The 17,935-nt window shown below is 43.2% G+C and overlaps 3 protein-coding genes across 5 annotated transcripts in view; 1 reads left to right on the top strand and 2 right to left on the bottom strand.

Moving 5' to 3' along the window:
- Positions 1–4,721, bottom strand: part of trib2 (tribbles pseudokinase 2) — a 32,602-nt gene extending 27,881 nt beyond the window's left edge. For both annotated transcript variants that reach the window (XM_086019343.1, XM_086019346.1), the window contains exon 1: positions 4,644–4,721. The gene's annotated coding sequence lies outside the window, so the exon portion shown is untranslated. The remainder of the gene's footprint in view (positions 1–4,643) is intronic.
- A 2,716-nt stretch (positions 4,722–7,437) lies between these two features.
- On the top strand, positions 7,438–13,017 carry gzf1 (GDNF-inducible zinc finger protein 1). 2 transcript variants are annotated; one of them, XM_086019115.1, is made up of 8 exons: positions 7,438–7,718; positions 8,745–9,562; positions 9,814–9,997; positions 10,188–10,351; positions 10,941–11,035; positions 11,102–11,269; positions 11,358–11,515; positions 12,065–13,017. In XM_086019115.1, the coding sequence occupies exons 2-8, from the start codon at positions 8,754–8,756 to the stop codon at positions 12,659–12,661; spliced, it is 2,175 nt and encodes a 724-aa protein (XP_085875241.1). In that variant the 5' UTR covers positions 7,438–7,718; positions 8,745–8,753; the 3' UTR covers positions 12,662–13,017. The 2 variants fall into 2 exon arrangements, with proteins under 2 accessions (XP_085875241.1, XP_085875242.1); XM_086019116.1 differs by lacking the exon at positions 7,438–7,718 and adding an exon at positions 7,755–8,001.
- napbb (N-ethylmaleimide-sensitive factor attachment protein, beta b) lies at positions 12,938–17,916 on the bottom strand. Its single transcript, XM_086019118.1, has 11 exons — positions 17,704–17,916; positions 17,090–17,169; positions 16,805–16,921; positions 16,310–16,356; positions 16,057–16,134; positions 15,922–15,977; positions 14,978–15,062; positions 14,686–14,790; positions 14,542–14,610; positions 14,411–14,461; positions 12,938–14,254 (listed from the first exon to the last, which is right to left on the bottom strand). The coding sequence occupies exons 1-11, from the start codon at positions 17,802–17,804 to the stop codon at positions 14,153–14,155; spliced, it is 891 nt and encodes a 296-aa protein (XP_085875244.1). The 5' UTR covers positions 17,805–17,916; the 3' UTR covers positions 12,938–14,152.
- Positions 17,917–17,935: the final 19 nt, after the last annotated feature.

Here is a 17,935-nt window from a genome sequence, read left to right as displayed (position 1 = left end):
CTCCTTCTCGCTCTCCCCCACGCCATTTTTGGTCATATTCAGACGGATGTGGACTGCCGAGAGATGTTGGTGGTTCTCAGAGCAAAGCTGGGAGCTCCTATTGTGGATTTTGCAAGCATTTTAGCTGGAATTTTATCTCTTATATTGAATTGTTGCGCTAGTTATGCTTTGCGTGGTGTGGTCGAGCAGGGGCTCTGTAATTTTTTTAGGTCCAGAGATCTGTTAGCGGGATGGAATTTTATCACGGACCCCCCCTCAATACCCTAATGCCCTAAAACCCAAACAATTTTATTCACGCAAAGATGATGGATTCATGCCATATGTCACAATCAGAACTTTTAATTTAAAAATAAAATGTAGCAAGGAGTAATTGGTGTATTATCTTTTATTGGCCGCAAATCCTCTTATGTAGGTATATACGTTTTTTTCAAATGGTACTAAGCTGGACCTCATGTTTAGGACCACCAATTGCACAAAAAGGTGCTAAAAAAAAAACCCCGAATATGTAGTTAATTTTATAAAACGATCAAATGGCCGTTCAAAATTCTTTATATGGAGCAGCCGCTTGCATTGTTTTCACACACGTGTGGTCTCCTCCAAGATAAACGGACCCGAAGCAAACGAGTGGGAGTCCATTTGACACTGTATATTGAGACGCCGTATATTTGACTTGATGAAAAGCAATTCTCCTTGAGCCGTTGAGTCAACAAGCGCTCTTCTCGGTGAAACCGCGCACGCCGTTTATTTGACTGGGAGTCGCTTCCCTCGACCGCTTTAAAAGGCGCGTCGGTAATCTCTGTGAAATCTCTCCCCCCCGCGGGCGATTTGTTCAACTTGGGGGTTTACTCCTTAGAATTCTATGTGCAGGTTTTGCTATTAAAACTCTCGGAAAAGAACCAAGAAAAAAGCAAAGCCGCCAAGGCTGAATTTGCAAATTAGCTGTGGAATCTGGAGTTTGTTTTTACATTAGGTGAGGAATTATTTACAATTAACCAGAAGGAGAAGCATCCATTGTATCAACAAACATAAAAAGGCTTGCCCATTATCACATGACATCAATTTTTCTAACACAAAAAGCTGACAAAATTCCTACATTGCAGAATCCTTACAAACCTACCAAGTGACCGACCCACTGCCTACCTATCGACCTACCACCTACCTATTCAACCAACCAAATGACTGATCTACTACTCAAAACACCAATTGACCTACCCATCAACTGACCGCACCAACCTACAAACATACCAAATAATTTACCTACCTAGCGATCGAATGACCTACCACCCACCCTATTGAATGACCTAATGTACCTACTTACTGACGCACCTACCAACTTACAGACCGACACACTGACCAACCAAGCCATTGGCCGACTGACCTACATACCAAGCAAGCGACCTGCTGCGCCAACATATCGACCTATTAATCTACCAACCAACCAACTTGACCCTACAGTATCTACCAAGCGGCTGGCTGACCTACCAACCAAGACACCAACTCCCCGATGGCCCACCCAATTAACCTACTGTACCTACCCTACTAAGCCAACACATCCACCGGCCTGGTTGACCAACCTACAGAATGACCTGTTTCCACCAAGCATCCGAGCTTGTTACGGTACACATTTTCCACCATTTCCACTGAAAAGAGAACTTCAGTTCTATCCATTTGCAAAAAAAAAAAAAAGCAGGGAGAGACACACCCACACACACACACAAACACGCAACTTCCCGTCCCGGCATCCATTTCCTGCAGCAATACCTCCCTGTTATTATTACACAAGACTCAAGCTGGAGCTCTGCCACGTTTCACAAGAGCCCAGTCGGTGCATCCGAGGGTTAACAATGCGGCTGCGGTCGTCCTCGCCGCAGGAAGGAAGATATTTGCTTTGGTTGTCACGTCGATAGAAAATGAATGGGCAACAAACTCGGCTTGTTGAATCCTGGCTTTCCGATAGCCTGCTGACCCCGTGTGAAGAAAGAGACAGGGACCTATGAATTAAAGTTTACAGTTCTCGCATTAGCGTCAACTGTACACATTAAAATATTTATCGCGACAAGTTGGTGTTGTCTTTTTCAGAATGCAGACAACCGTACCACACATTAACTTAGCTGTTGACAAAAATGTAAACAAAAAATAAATAAAGCTCAATAAACTGCTGTCGCATCTAGGTGAAACATTTGGAAAGAACGCAATGACAAAAGTTCCCACGTTCAATCAGTTGCTAGCCCAACTGTACAGATACAAATATTGATCATGATAAGATGTGTACACGCGTAAACATTTCAGGAAAAAACTTTTGAAATTGTTGTTGACTTAACATCAACTGTAAACATTAAATGTGGATCACATTCACAGTCACGCTCAGCTTGTGTCCCCACTAAAAACCTAAAAAAATGACAAAGTTCAGAATTAATTTTGTTGATGACGCAAATGTAAAAAAATATGGATCTGCCTAGAAGTACTGTAAATGCTTAAAGTCCCTGTAAATAAACATTTTTCCCCCCGCTCTTCCAACTTCTCTCTTTGCCGTGCCCACACTCACAGGCGACAACGGGGCGCTCTAAAGCGGCCATGCAATATAGACATATGTAGCTAGCTAGCACATTGAAATTGCACTGAATTACCACTGATGCAAACAAAGGCACACAGGACAGGTTCTTATTTAGTAGGCGTGCGAAGACTCAGGCCAGGGCCCAAGTGTGTCATGCAAGAGTGTTTTAGCCACGCCCCAAAAATCAGGAAAACTGAAATGGTGAAGAACAGTTTAAGGCTATATCTTCACAAGTGAGTACGACAAATCTCTGAATTCACTTGAATATTTTTGAATCATTTGTGGAACAGCACATATGGAGGTTATCTCTTTGTATTTTCTCACCCCGTTCCATTCATATTCAATCTCTACTTTGTAGTACTGTTCACGTGGCTCCGTGGGGGTTGAAGCCGGGAAAAACGGGAAAGGGACGGGAAAGCCTCCAGATTCAGTCGCACCGACCAAGCGTAACATTCCACATGAAGCCACATAACGTGTGTGTGTGTGCGCGCGTGTGTGTGCCATATGTGATTAGAAGGCCCAAGCGGAGGGGGAGACGAGTGATGCAATTCCCTGGAAGCAAAGCCAGAGAGGACACGAGGAGGGCGGCGGCGGCCAGGGAGCAAGGAAGGAGGAGCAAGGAGGGAATGCTGTTTGTGGAAGGGGACTCTGGAAAATGCGCCAACAGAACTGTTGCATTGTGGGAAAACACCTGCCTGACTAAGCGTGCCACAAACGTTACCAAAAGAGCGTGTGAGTCACTTATTAAGGCTGGGGGTGGGGGGGACTCTATTTTAGCTGCAGTAGGTAAGCCCTCTATTTCTGAACACGGCGGCAGTGGCAGTGGGCGGCCAGCCGTCCTTGAGGCTCTCAAGTGCGGGATTCGGTTACAACGGAGGGAACACTGGCAAGGACGAATGAAGGAGGAGGAGGAGGAACGAGGGAGGGAGGGAAGGTAGGAGAGGGGAGGGGAGGGAGGGAGCCACTGGGAACACAGGCGGTGAGTCAGACGCCAAAGTAATTCCATCTCGGAATTCCGTCTATCTTTTCATCAATGGAAGGATGGAGAGGCAAAGCTGATCAATGAAATATCAGGGAGCGTCTAAAAGTGATCTTTTTAACGCCTTTCATTCAGTGAAAATGAGTCTGCGGGCATGGGATGAAACCGTCTTTGTTTTGCATGTTCCCACACTATTATTTGCTCATTTGCTCCCCATCTATTGAGTCATTCTGTGGCCTTGGAAAGCCAAGTTCTTTCCGATTAAGTCCTCCGAGGAACACGTTTAGGAAACAATAAGAAACATTACAGCAGTTTCCCAACATTCATTGAGCCAGTGCACCCATTTTTCAGGAGAAAAATCTCATGGTACACCACAAAACAATACTGTCACCAAAAAAAGTATAAAAACTGAAATAACAAACTTAGCAGCCATCATAGTTTTCTAACCCTTAAATTACGGATATTTGAAGACAAATGGTGGAGCAACGCATGTATCACAATACCCACAGGCATATATTTTTTATACTCTGCAAAAAAGAAGACAGAAGACATTGAAGACAGAAAAATTGCATTTGTCTGTATGACTGAAAAAAAAACTTTTGACTCCACGTATTTTGCAAAGTCGTGTGCAAACACATTTGTCTTTTTTTTCTATTACAGTCTAATGTATATTTTCACGTAGTATTCGTATACTTTTATCAAGGTCTAGCTATTTTGTACTTTTCCCATAATATTTTCTGTTTTGGTCCAACTGATTTTTTTCATGTTTTAGTATTTTATGTTTAACATGTTCATATTTTCCCCCCGTTGGAGTATTTTTGCTTATTTGCGTGCAACATTTTCGATTTACTACTCGTGGCGACATTTCTAATCTTTGTGTCTATTATCTCTTTTTTGTTTCATATTTTTTTTTCTAAAATATTTATTTTTCATTAATTTTCTTTATCCATTTATTTATTTACATTCACTGATGGCAGTTTGACCCTGGAACATACAGTAACACGCCGTTTGACACTCAAACAATAACTTGGAAGTCACCCGCGGCATCACTGAACAAAATCTGCTCCACTTTGTATTTTAAGATGTTCTCTTAACATAACGTGTTATCACCTGACTGGCTGGGATGAGTCATGTGCTTCTTACTGCCACTCCTTGTCCTTCACCTTGTCCGGTTTACTGTCTTGCCAACTGTAAGGGAAAAACACATTCGGTGAGCGTCCTCCTCAGATGAACATGACACAAAATCTTCAATCGTGCAATAGCAGACGGAGAGGGGAGCCAAAAAAAAAAAGCCTGTTGATGGAAGGAAACCTTTGGCCTCATGCTGCTGCAAAATGCATCAAGCCTCATCAGGCCAAAGAAATTTGACAACAATTGTGAAGTAGTTCTGCTTTCAAGCCTGTGGTGTCCTCATCTTGTTCTCGAGGTTCCGCCTCGACTTGCCAGGTCTAGACTCTAGTGGTGTGGCATACAGCCACTTGGGACAAGTCTGGATTCTTGTCCGTGTGTGTGTGCACTGGCCATGACCTTGACAGAGCTGGGTAACCTCATGCACCCTATGCAAATGTTTGTCTAATTGATATTTGTGATTAATGACATATTCTGGCTCTGATTGGTTGTTTTTCTTCAAGTGTGGCAGTTTCTTAAAAACCCAATTAGAAGTACAAGATGTGGTCAGAGAGGGATGATTTTTTTGGGGGTGGACAGATCATTTTACTTTATAAAATAACATGACAAAAAGCGTTTGTGTGTGTGTTTTTATTGCAAATACCCCCTTTAAATGAAATGTGTTTGGTAGAGTCCATCAGTTTAAATATATATACTGTATACAAAAAAAAAGTGTTTTGTAACCCTACATAAAGGCCCATCTCCTTAAAATAACTTGCATTCGTTTGTCAACTTGTCATGAAAGTTAATTACCTTAAATAACATCAATAAATAAATAATACGTCGGGTGAGTGGTAAGCACGTCTGCCTTACAGTTCTGAGGTTGGGGGTTCAACTCCAGGCTCCGGACTTCTTGTCTATCAAGAATGTGTGTACAACGTTTTTCTGGGATGTTTTTTTGTGTGTAGGTGTGTGAAAGCGACAAGTTAAAGAAAGGAAAGACTTCCAAGCTCTCTCTTAATTTTTTCCAGGCATCTACTAGCTCATGTCCTTTTTGAATGTAGTTGTTTTACTTTGCGATCTTATGTTCCCTTTGTCCTCACCAGCATCTCTCTGGTACCCTCCCACTGTGTTGTGCAACATTGTGAGCCATAACAAAGTTATCTAAATTCTCCAGCTGGGTGTCGTCATTTCCCCGTCCTGTCCCTGTATGCACCGTGTCAGCATTGGATTTATTTTATGATGATGTGTGCAAAAAGGACAGGTGACATACAAACTGTATTGTGACTGGTGCACAACCTCCCCTCAGCTTCTTCCCCTTCTTACCTCATGCACCATAACGCCCCTGTGATGTCTGTCTATGTGTGCGCTTCGATTGTTTGGCGTCTTTCCAGGCATTAAGATCAAGAATATTATAAAACACATAATAGATTTTTTTTGACGCTTACTAACCAGAGATTCGAACTGTACTATCTTAGCATTGGTTCCAGAGAAGACAAAAAAAAAAAAAAAAAAGGATGAACATTGTCCAAAAACATTAACGGAATGATTGACGTTTATTGTTGAGTGTGCCTGAGGAGAGCGGAAGGCCAAACCACCGCAGAACACGGAGCTGGACCCAGTGGCGGTTGGTCTGGCTCGGCCCCAGAGCGCTCGTCTGGTACAAAGAGAAGACTGCGGTTCTTCTTGGAGCGCGTACGCCTGCGTTTCGCCGCTGCTTTGCTCTCTTGACGGTTAATTTCTGCATTTTAGCATCTGCTGCGACTATGAGTCATCTCTGGCGAGAAATGCAGTGCTCTCGCAAGTACATCCGACGGGTTCGCTGCATCCAGATTACACTGTTTTGGTGCAGATTGTGGGATTTACTTTCCACATATTTGTCATTACAGTCTGCTTGCATTGGGGACCAAGTACGGGTCGTGGCCCTCTAGACTCAGCAGATGGGGCTACAGTTAAAAAGATTTTAAGAATAAACACTTTGTTATGCATATTACTGCCCCTTATGGGACTGGAGTGGGACTGTACCATCCAACAAGTCAAAACTGTGATATTTAAATTGTTTTTAATCAGTAAAATAAAACCAAATGAAAGTTTGATGACTTGATGTCACCTTAAATTAAGTTCAATTAGATTTTTGGTAACCCTTGAATACAGTGGGAAGAATCAAATAAAATGAATTTGTGTGAGTGCAAAGCTCTGGTCCTGCGTGCAGTATGAGTCACCGAAGCGAGGGAACACTGCAGGCTTGCAAGATTCATTATGATAAATGGGAGCTGTATGGATTTCTTTGTGGAGGAGACAAGAAACCTTGGCAACGGCAGAACAGCCCTCTCACCCGTGCAAGTGGCTTTGCATGGATGCTTACAATGTGTTTTGCATCTCTGAGGATGATTTATGCCATTGTGAGTATGAATGGATTACCTACACTCCCCCTTGAAGGTGGCTTGTTCATCAGCTGTCTCTCCTACAACACTCCAAGCTATATATCAGCATAAACGGACTATTTAAGCACCTCTTTTGCAGTACTAATTGCATTCTGGATGTCAGAATGAAATAGTGAAAAAGCTGAAAGTGATGACGATAAGATGCAACCTTATGTATTGTACAGAACACACACATAATATACAGTATATTTAAATATTTAGATGTAGCGAGATATGTTGACAAGCTACGCAATGGCGCCATCATGTGGACAATGTGTTAACACAAAAGAGAGAGAGAGACGGACAGAGAGCGAGAGAATATAGCTATAAATCGCGCATGCGTACACTCGGACTGATCTACGGAGAGCCTTTGGAGACAAATAGGTTTAGAATTTTTGTGAAAGCGAAGAGTTGACTAGGACATTTAGTCACCTAAAGCGCATAAATATTTGAAATTCGATCTTCCTAAAACAGCATCCATTACGTAATCAGTTTTGTATATTATGGACTTATCATTTATTCACCTTCATGCTGTTTGTCTAAACGGACTTGCCGTCCATTTTGCCCTGCGGATTAAGTTCCTTGTACGTTTGGAGTAAGCACGGGGATCAGCGTTCTCTACTGTTCAGGGGGCTGCCATTTTAGCGACCTTACGGTAAGACAGTCGCTGATAAAAATTAGCAGATGAGCCGTAACCCCGTGCATTTCTACGCAGTTTAACGGTAGCTTTAGTTCGACAGTTGTGCTAACGTTTAGCCGAACAGCCAAATAAAACCCAGACAAATTGGATCATGTGAAAATAATACAGGTTATAGTCGTTATTTTATTGTTTCTTGTTGGAAAACGTTTCAACACAAGTGCAATTGAGCTTATATGTAACATTGTGGCTATGATCGACCATTGTTTTGTTCCTGTGTTCACACATTTAATAAAATACAGTAAGTAGTTATGCAAGGTTTAAGGTTTCAAATTACGGTTTCAAGGCCATTGTTAGGGTTTCAAGTGCGGGTGTTGGGTGGGAGACCCTAAAAGTGGTGGTGGCACCTTCCTTTCACTATTTGTTCCTTTTAAATCTTTCTTGTTTCATCCACCTTTCTTACCTTCCTTCCTCTCTCCCTTCCTTCCTTTGAGACCCTCCTTGAGACAGGTTAGGTTACTTTGTTCTGTGACTATGCTCAAGTGATCATTCCCCATTGAAATGAAAGGAAATGCAATTAATGCATTTCAGCCCCCCGCCTCCCCCCCAAAAAATCCACTCAGTTTCTCAGTAAGACATTGAAATATTAGTCATTCTTCAGAGGACAAATAATATGTATTTCACATGTGTTAGGTTGAAGCTATCAGATTTCAAGTCAAATTTGTTTTTTTAAATACACATGCAATCCTGTTTGTTTTAGGTTTAGTTTTACAGTAAACTAAATTAAACTGGGAGTGGAAATGAAACAGCTTGAAGCCTCTTTTTTGAAGAACTGTTCACTAAATGCCAAAGTGTTGTTTTTTTGTAAAGCGAGTTCTGAGTTCGCTGCCACTGCACAGTGCTACTACCTCAAATTTCAACAACAACAAAAAAAATCGTCCTAACAACGGCTCGTATTTGGAAAAATGTGCATCTCAAAGTACCACTGTACCTCATTTCGGCGCACCCTGTACATTCTGTAGTTACAACTCTTGTTTCCATTAGACTCACTCCATGATGGGCATAGCAGTGGTCCAGCTCACCTCCCAAACCCACCACCAGAATATCCTGGACGCCCTTCACCACCTGAGGCTACAGGGACACTTTAGTGACATCACAGTCCAGGTGGACTACCAGGGCCACTCAGGGGCATTTCAGGCCCACCGGGTTGTCCTCGCCGCCTCTAGCGGCTATTTCAGGAACATCTTACTGTCACCTGATGCCGCGCCAGACCACATCCCGCTCTCCAACATGCATCCGTGTGACTTTTCTGACTTTTTGGAATTTGTGTATACGGGTAAGGCGGAGGTGGCCCAGAGCAGGATGGCCGACATGCAAGCGGCGGCCAGGATTTTGGAATGCGAGGAGCTGGCCAAGGTTTGCGACATAAATCGTACGACCCGGTCAGATGTGGTAGAGGAGTCATCACCAGTAACCAAGACTGGCAGAAAGAAGACGCCGTTGAAACGTCAGCTGCCTCCAAAGAGCTCCGAGCGGCTTTCAAAAAGACCTAAGGTGAAGACCACTAAGCTCAAACTGAGCTTGGGTGGCCGCAAAGTCTTGCAGAGATGTATCCCAACTAGAGGTGAGGCATTTAATGCTGAAGAGGAAGATGACGACATGTACGCATCCTCACCCACCTCACCTCACTTCGATGAGGACACACTGAGTTTGAATGACGGCGAGGAAGCATTGCTGGCGTCCGCGGGCGAGGACGAGGAAGCGGGCAGCAGGGCGCCCAAGAGTGCCTCCAAGGGGAAGTTCTTGTGCAGTGACTGTCAGCGGGGCTTCCACTACGAGAGGAGCTACCTGAAGCACATGAGGTAGGAGCTTGGGCTGGGAAATTTTGGAGTAAGTTGGCTGCACAATAAAAAAAAAGTTTATTAGATCATATCAATTTTGTTCCACTACACGATTGTGTCCCACTTGTTGATTCTTCACCAAAACAAAATCCAATTTTATGTCTTTATGTTTGAAGCCTGAAATGTTAAAAAGTTCAGGGGGGGGGTCTAATATTTCGCAAGGCGGTCTTCAACCAGTTCCTAAAACCCGTTCTCCTCCCGCTTTGTGACAGCACCTATCACGGAGTCAAAGCTGACCTGGTCTACCGCTGCGAGACCTGCCTAAAGACCTTCTCCAACCGCAGCAACCTGAGAATCCACGAGAAGCACGTCCACAGCAGCGAGCGGCTCTTCACCTGCGAGGTCTGCGCCAAAACCTTCAAGCGCAAGAAGGATGTGGTCCGCCACCACAAACAGGTCAGAATCCGATTAGGTTGCAAAGTGGTGAAAAACATCCGGTTAATTTTCGCCATGTTTCTGTTAAATTCACATGAGAAGTTCAGCTGGGGAATTTTGGAAACTTTCCATGGGTAAAAAGCAACTGAATCCCCATCGGGGTCTGTTCCTTTCACCGCGTTTTCCTGACTTGTCCATCTTGCCTTTTTAGGTGCACGACCCGCATGTGCACCAGTGCTCCGACTGTGGCAAGTCGTTGAGCTCCAAGGCATCGCTGATGTTGCACAAGCAGACGCATAGCGGCATCAAGGCCTTTGTCTGCACAGAGTGCGGCGCACGCTTCACCCAGAAGTCGGCTCTCAAGATGCACCACAGGTACGAACTTGGTCACCAATTAATCTCACAATGTACTTATTTACTACAAATAATACAGTATACCTTTGTTTATCTATCTAAGCCAGAAAGGTATACTGACAGGCATAACTAGAGAATTCACCTCCACTAGATGGCAGAAGTTTGTGAAACAGTAAGCTATTCGAGGGGGTAGGGGCTGAGCCTGGCAGCAAATATTAGAAAACTGCGATTAATTGACGCCTCCTCTCTAAAAATATTTATTACCTATATTGATAGATTACATCATAAATACACCATAACCTATTATGCCCAAACACATTTTCTATAACTGGACAGTGAGCTGCGAAAAAAGTTCTGGTGTGATGAAATTTCTTGTTTTGGACCTCATGTGGATCTCGGTGTGCAGGTCACTTAAAATGCCATTGCACCGAATCGCCAAAACTGCAAATTATCAGTGCCCTTTGCAATTAATGTCTCCATAGAGATGACTACATTGGCCCATTTTTAAAAATGTTCTCTCTTAAAGAATACCATTTAGCAATGTATTCCACTGAGTGCTGTTTGTCTGTTAGTCATGTGAAGTACGACATCAGAGTGTGGTTGTGTTTAGGATCCACACGGGCGAAAAGCCCTTCGCCTGCGATGAGTGCAACGCCTGCTTCACCCAGAAAAGCATGCTGGCCTATCACAAGCGCTCCCACACGGGTAAGACGACAATCGTTATGATCTTGTCCTTTATGCCGCCGTCGTCAACATCTATTGTCATTCAAGGTGAAAAGCCTTTCATGTGCGAGGCCTGCGGGAAGAGCTTCGCCTCCAAGGAATACCTCCGGTACCATTCCAACATCCACACGGGCTCCAAGCCGTTCAAGTGCGAGCACTGCGGCCGCGGCTTTGCCCAGAGGAACTCCCTGCGGCAGCATTTGACCGTGCACACAGGTAAGCATCCGGTTCGGATCATCTGTAGCACTCCCAAGTTTGAAAGCTCCGTTTGTCGTTTGACATCGCACACCCTGCCCCATCCCAGGCGAACGTCCTTACGCCTGCAATTTCTGCGACAAGCATTTCACGCAGCTTAACGCTCTCCAGCGGCACCAGCGCATCCACACCGGCGAAAAGCCCTACATGTGCGGTTTGTGCAACCGCACTTTCACCGACAAGTCTACTCTCCGCCGACACACCACGGTGAGTAACTGGCTGTCGCAGAACAAACAAATGGGAGAAAAAGTGTTGGAACAAACTAAAAAAACAAAAAGTGTCAGACTGACCAAAAGATAAGCAGCCTACCACTAACTTAAACTAAGAAGAAAACTGAAAATAGACAAATTAACACTACAGTAGCGTGCCCCCCCCCCAATAAAACAACTAGACTAGAAAACTAACAAACAAAAAAATTAACTAAATATCCAACCATTAACTTAACAGCAAAATAACAAACCAACTAAAAACTACGATGAGTAACGCTGTCCCGTGACTTAATTACCGGTAATCAAAAGAACCAACAAATTGGGTCGGTGGGGGCGGTAGTCCATCATGTAAAACATGATATAAACATCATCAACCAATGTGTATATATATCACTCCCTAGTGGCCAAATAGATAACTGCATTCCATGCTTGGAGGAGGTAACAAACAGGCAAAATCATGTGGGGAATAAAGGGGAATCATTGATTTAAAAATAAATCAAATAATAATCATCTTGTGGCCTTTTCCTCCACTGTGTCTCAATTTCAGACTCATGATGCCAATGCTCCATGGAAGAACTACCTGGTCGTCTTGGAGGGCAACGTGGAGGAGAAGAAATCCAAACCTCAAAGCAAGGCGGCAGCGCAGGAGAAAAAGAGTGCTTCCAAAAAAGCATCCAAAAGCAACATCGCCTCCCCCACCGCCACCGCCCTGGAGCCGACCGAGCCCGTCGCCCCGCTGCCCGCCGAGCCCGTCGCCCTGCTGCCCGAGAGGGCCGAGCCGGGGGCCCTCACCCTCGTGGGTCACGACCACCTGGGCGGGATCACCGTCATCCACACTGAGGTGCCGCCCGCGGCTCAGGTGGTGACGTCGGATGGCGGCGGCGGCGACGTCACTTTGGACAAACCTTTAGCCATGCCTGCGGAGGCAAACTCTTCCGAGACCACCCGCCCGCTGCCCGCGGAGACCCCCGCAATGTCGTCCCTGCTGGAAGAAGCTGCCTCGCAAACCATTCTTGCTCCCGAGGCGGAAGCGCTGCAGCCCGACATTCTGATGGTGGTCGTGTCTGACAAGATGTGTAAAGATCAACAAATGGAGCAAAGGACACCAGAGAAGAAAGGAGACGACGAGCAAGCCAATCCCTAAAAAAATCTGAATGTAATTAAGAATCGCATTGGACTCCATGTTTAATAATCTAGGCTGTATTACTGTAATCACAATTTGTGGTTATTTTAGCTGTTGTACTTGGAACCTAAATCATGTCATTGTCATGTCATGAATGTTAAAAGAATTCAAATATAAATTAGAATCCCCCACCCACTCCACACACACACACTGGGCGACAGTTCAGCCACGTCACTAAAGTGTGTGGCGGGCCTTATTATGAATACGAGGAATAAATAAAAGCTAACATTACATTTTGGTCCCAGATAAAGTAATTTATGTTATTTTTTCTACATTTTCCCATATATTGTAGAACTTCATTAAAACGAATAACTTCAGTGTGTTTTGAGTTCTTCAGTGGAACATAAATGTGATCATTTGGTGGATAAAACATGGCTGTGGAACTTAATAGGGATAGAATATAACTTTATTGTCCATTCGCACAAGTACAGTTTTTTTTTTTTTTTTTTTTTTGTTTTTTTCCCCTACGATCCGGAAGAAGCTGGATACTTTGGTGAGATATTGGAAGTGACACAGGTGGGGAGGGGCATGCTTAGCGAGGAGGGGGGAACGACATGAAATGACACAGCTCCCAACATGGCAGCCCAGCCATCAGTAAGCATCGAAACCGGACAAAATCAGTTATAAGGAGGGATTACAGTCACATGGAGAAAATACGTGTCTTATGTTATGCGTAACAGTCACTTAACGCGTTTCTTAACTTCCTGAATCCACAAGTACATCGTCATAATGTATTTGTAAACAAAATATACTGCATATTAATAATGTTTGCTCCGACCAGTTGAGTAACACTAGTGATTTGAGAGCCTTTTCGCAAAGTTTCAGTGCGCTTCTTTTTAACCCTCAGTATGTCGCTAACGAGAGGATGTTGGAGGTGTGGCAAGAAAGGAGATTGGGAAAGAGCAATGTTGCAATATTGCAAATACCACAGTTGGTATTGATACTGATCGATAATTACATTTCTCCCCAATGAAAATAAATGGCAAAAACTTTTTTTTTTTGGTTCAGATTTCGCCACCTTCAATATTTATCGCTATTGGATTGGCACACCAAATCATGTGTGCTCTGCAAAAGCCTTGAAAAAGGTCACGAAAATTCATTTGGATCTAGCCACTTCAAATATGAAAAAGCATATGTATCGGCTGAAATGGTCTTGTTTCTTTCGTATGATGCCTCTTAGACAGCATGGAGTTAAAACGGCAAAAAGATGAGACAAACTTGAAATATGAACATGACACAGTAAAAAGGTACGCAGTAGTCCTCCACGTGAGAGGAGTGGATGTGGGGCTGCTTTAAATTCCGACTGGATCTGGGGGGGATGCGTTACTGTAAAGCAGTGCTGTGTCGTGTATGTGTGTTTGTGTGTTTGTGTGTGTGTGTGTGTGTGTGTGTGTGTGTTGGGGGGAACCATGCGTGTTTGTCTCATCTGTCAGTGCGGGCGTCTGCTTGCTCTCACTTGAGATCTCCCTCGTCACCCTGGATGGTCTTTTTAATGCGCAGCAGCAGCGTGGTGTGCCACTGGTCCAGACGCGAGATGGAGTCGAACTCCTTGACCTGAACCACAAAAGCATGGCATGATTGTCACGGAAGAAGCAGATCGCCGCAAAGGAGAGAAACGGGTAACCAAGGAGAGAGCGTGGATCATCTACGAGCGTGGCCCATCTGTTTTGGAAATCAAACCTGGCCCTTGAGCCTCCTAAACACACTTACCGCCTCCGTGAAGGCCTCGCTGTTCTGTTCCTCATGTGCCTCCAGCAGTTTCTTCACGAAAAACAACAGCAAAATGTACTGTCGGTTATCAAAACAAAAATGAGGAGAAACAAAAGCTAAAAAGTGGCTACCTTCAACAGTTTGCACTCTCTAGAATCAGAGAAAGCCGGGAACATCTCCTCATATTTCTCCACAGCGATCTGAGGGGAGGATACACCCAGATGGGATAACTTCTTGCAAGCAGTGTGGGGGAAATCCTAAAGGAGCACACTTGCCTTTGCGTTGAGCTCGTCCACGATGAAATGACACAGCGCTGCTTTGAAGAAGTACTCCTTGGCGCTGTACTTAAGCAGCGGGTTGTCCATCGTGTTGGCTCCGACCTGCGTATGTACATATTAATAATGAAACCTCATTTACACATATCAATAACACTATTTGATGACATCATCAATGATACACACTCATGTCAACCGAACTGCAAACCAAGTGCACATTTTAAGTAATTGGTGTCCCACAAGGCCCAATGCCATGCCCCATTTTGGCCACACTGTGTGGCTAAGCTTTTACCTGCTCGTAGATCTCAATGGCCTTCTGGTACTGCTCCAACTGAGCACAGTAGGCCCCGACCTTCAGCAAACACTTGTTGGCCGAACTACAGGAAAGATTAAGTGGTAATGTTACAAAATAATTGATGTCATCAGACACAGAAGCGGAACCTAAGCCCATACAGGACAGACTGTATTTCCACAAATGGTAATCCCTTCGATATATTTTGCATCATTGTAATAGGGAAAAAAACAGGTGCTTCCACTAGGTCATAGAAGTGGCAGCTGTAAAGCTGTCGATTATGATTCAGCAGTGGAAAACATACATCAACACCAACTAGGAAAAAAGTAGTTTGAGACAGTAATTAATTTAACTTATTAGTAACGATTGCCCCTCAAAGGTAAATTAAACTTATACAGTTGTTAGGGATGTAACGATTTATTGAAAATCGATTTAAAATGGATTCGCCCCAATTAATTGATTTGATTAATCAAAAATCAAGTTGATTAAATTAATCTAGAAAATGATGTCTTGAAACGTTTTTTCAATCCAGATGCATAGCACATTTTGAATGTGTAGATCAAATGATGCTTTTGTGCCAAACATCATTGCGTGTTGCGTTTGTGGATGGCTGCAGTACCACACTGGTGCACAAGCATGGTAGCAACTTAAAAAAAAAAATCGAATCGAAAATCGGGAATTGAAAATCAAATCAGTGCTTGAGTGAATCATTACATCCCCAATAGTTGTACATTTATGAGTATAGTGTTATTTCATAATACATCTACTGCAATTTATGCTTTTTAATGCGGTACATACCTTTTTGAAGGAAAAAAATGTACATACTAATAAAACATCAATTTATTAAATATTCATAGGCATATTTTTAAGCATACAATTTTGCGTTTTTTCCCAAAATCACTTAACTATTCTTATATAGATATTTTGCATATAATGTAGGATACCTGTTAGATTCCTCTCCCTTGTAGTAATCTGCCGCTTGCTCATAATGTGCAATCGCCTTCGTACAAGAAAAACAAACACTATTAATATCCTCACGCAATAGTGCAACATAATTCCAGAACAAATTATAATTGTACTTTTTCGATGTCCACCAGGTCAGCCTCGTATATTTCGCCGATACTGATGTGATGTTTGGCAGCAATGGTGAATCTTCCCTGGAATGGATTTATTATTTAAATGAATTATATGTAGTAATATGAACACCTCTCTGCTGGCGTCAAACAATTTTTTTGCATTATTATCTTTTGAGACAGCTTTTGCATTGGATATTGTTACAGTACCTTGTTAACCTAATGAAGCGAATACTAAGTAACTATTCTGCTTTCTTACCATGTCTGTGTAAATGTCGATGGCTGCATTTAAACACTTGATTGCCTCTTTTGGCAGCATAAAGAAGAAAGGAAAGAGGAAGAGGAGGGAAACGATAAGATAGGAAAAGTGTTAGTTTACATGACAGGACACAAGTTAAAAAGCAGAAGACACAAAAAGACGCACAAAATGGCTGCTGGAGACAAATTTTGTACAGTGGAAAATGATACTGTACTGATACTTATAGACTTGTACAACAGTTAAGAATGTCAAAATGTGACTTCCCCTGTACCATTATTAAAGATTGTAGGACCTCAGCAACTGGATACCTGAACGTATTATTTTCATTTCAAATTTTTTTCTATGGGGAAATGTTTATTACGTTAAACCATTGAGAATCCACTGTAGTTTGCTTTGTTAATCCACTGGTTTGAGCACTCATTTCCCAATGGAGCTGATCTGGATCACGTTATCGATTAAGCATTCAGAGTTGATGTCATCGGTCCAGAGGCTCACCATTGGGATCGGACTTCTTGTATGCGTTGCCGGCGTCGATGAAACTGGTGGCACAGTCGTGTTTGTTCTGCAACTGCATGTGGAGGTGCGCGGCCTTGCAAAACGCACCGCCAGCAGCTAAAAAAATGTTTACAAAGAGTTATTTAACATTCAGTACTCTTGAGTCAGCATTAAGTTGACAGCACCATCACAGAGTGCTGCGCTGCGCAAAAAAAAAGGCATCCTTGCAGGTGTAGGTTTATTTGTTTATTTATTTGGGTTTATTGGTTTATTCGTGTATCTCACCGCTCCAGTTCTTGGCCATCTTGAACATGTTGGCCGCTCTGCAGTACATCTCACAGGCCTCCTCCACTTTGTGATGTCCTCTATGCAGAAAATAGGGAAGGGAAAAAGTATGCTTCAATAAAAACCTGCATATTGTACTGTAACCGATTGATTGGCGTAGATCCTCTGTGGAGTTCATTCTGGTAGTAATAATAAACGAGGCAGCCACTCAATCATGCAAAGGGATGTCATCAATGAATCTTCAATCAACGTAACTACTGCATCACGACTTCAACCAACCATGAAAATTCTGTCCTCTAAGTGATTTTTTTTCTAATGATGATGTGATGACAAACTCGCTGTTTAAATGATTAGGCAGCTGCCGAAAAGTAGGAAAAAAATGTCGTAATGGAGTAAAAAAAAAATACTGACAGCAAGCTTGTCTAAAGTAGCGCGATGCTAAACGGCGAGTTAGCATTAATAACAAACGTCGACGCCCCTGTGGTTTAATGTTTCCATTCATTTGTTTTTTTAATGTTATTTAATACTTTAACAAGACTGTTCTAGCCGTAAAGAAACGGGCTGTGCGCCAATAATGTTGCCATGTCATTTATCACCTAGAGCTACTTCCTTACCCGCCGAACATCCCTCCCAAAAAAGAGCCAGACGACTTGACTTTCTTGTCGGCGTCGGCCATGAGCTGTATCGCTTCCTTTTCTTTTCCGCTGTTATCCATGTTTTTAGGTTATAAATTTTCTGTTTAAAGTATGAAAAGAACCGCAGAGGATTGAGTTGTCAGAGCAGGGATTACACGCGGCGGGTTTACGCAGCTGTGTGGCTTTGATGGTGCATCGTGGGAGCTGTAGT

This window comes from Filicampus tigris, chromosome 20, assembly GCF_054856515.1.
Source record: "Filicampus tigris isolate MCC_2025a chromosome 20, RoL_Ftig_1.0, whole genome shotgun sequence".
NCBI lineage: Eukaryota > Metazoa > Chordata > Actinopteri > Syngnathiformes > Syngnathidae > Filicampus > Filicampus tigris.
This window is presented reverse-complemented; position numbering and strand designations above follow the sequence as displayed.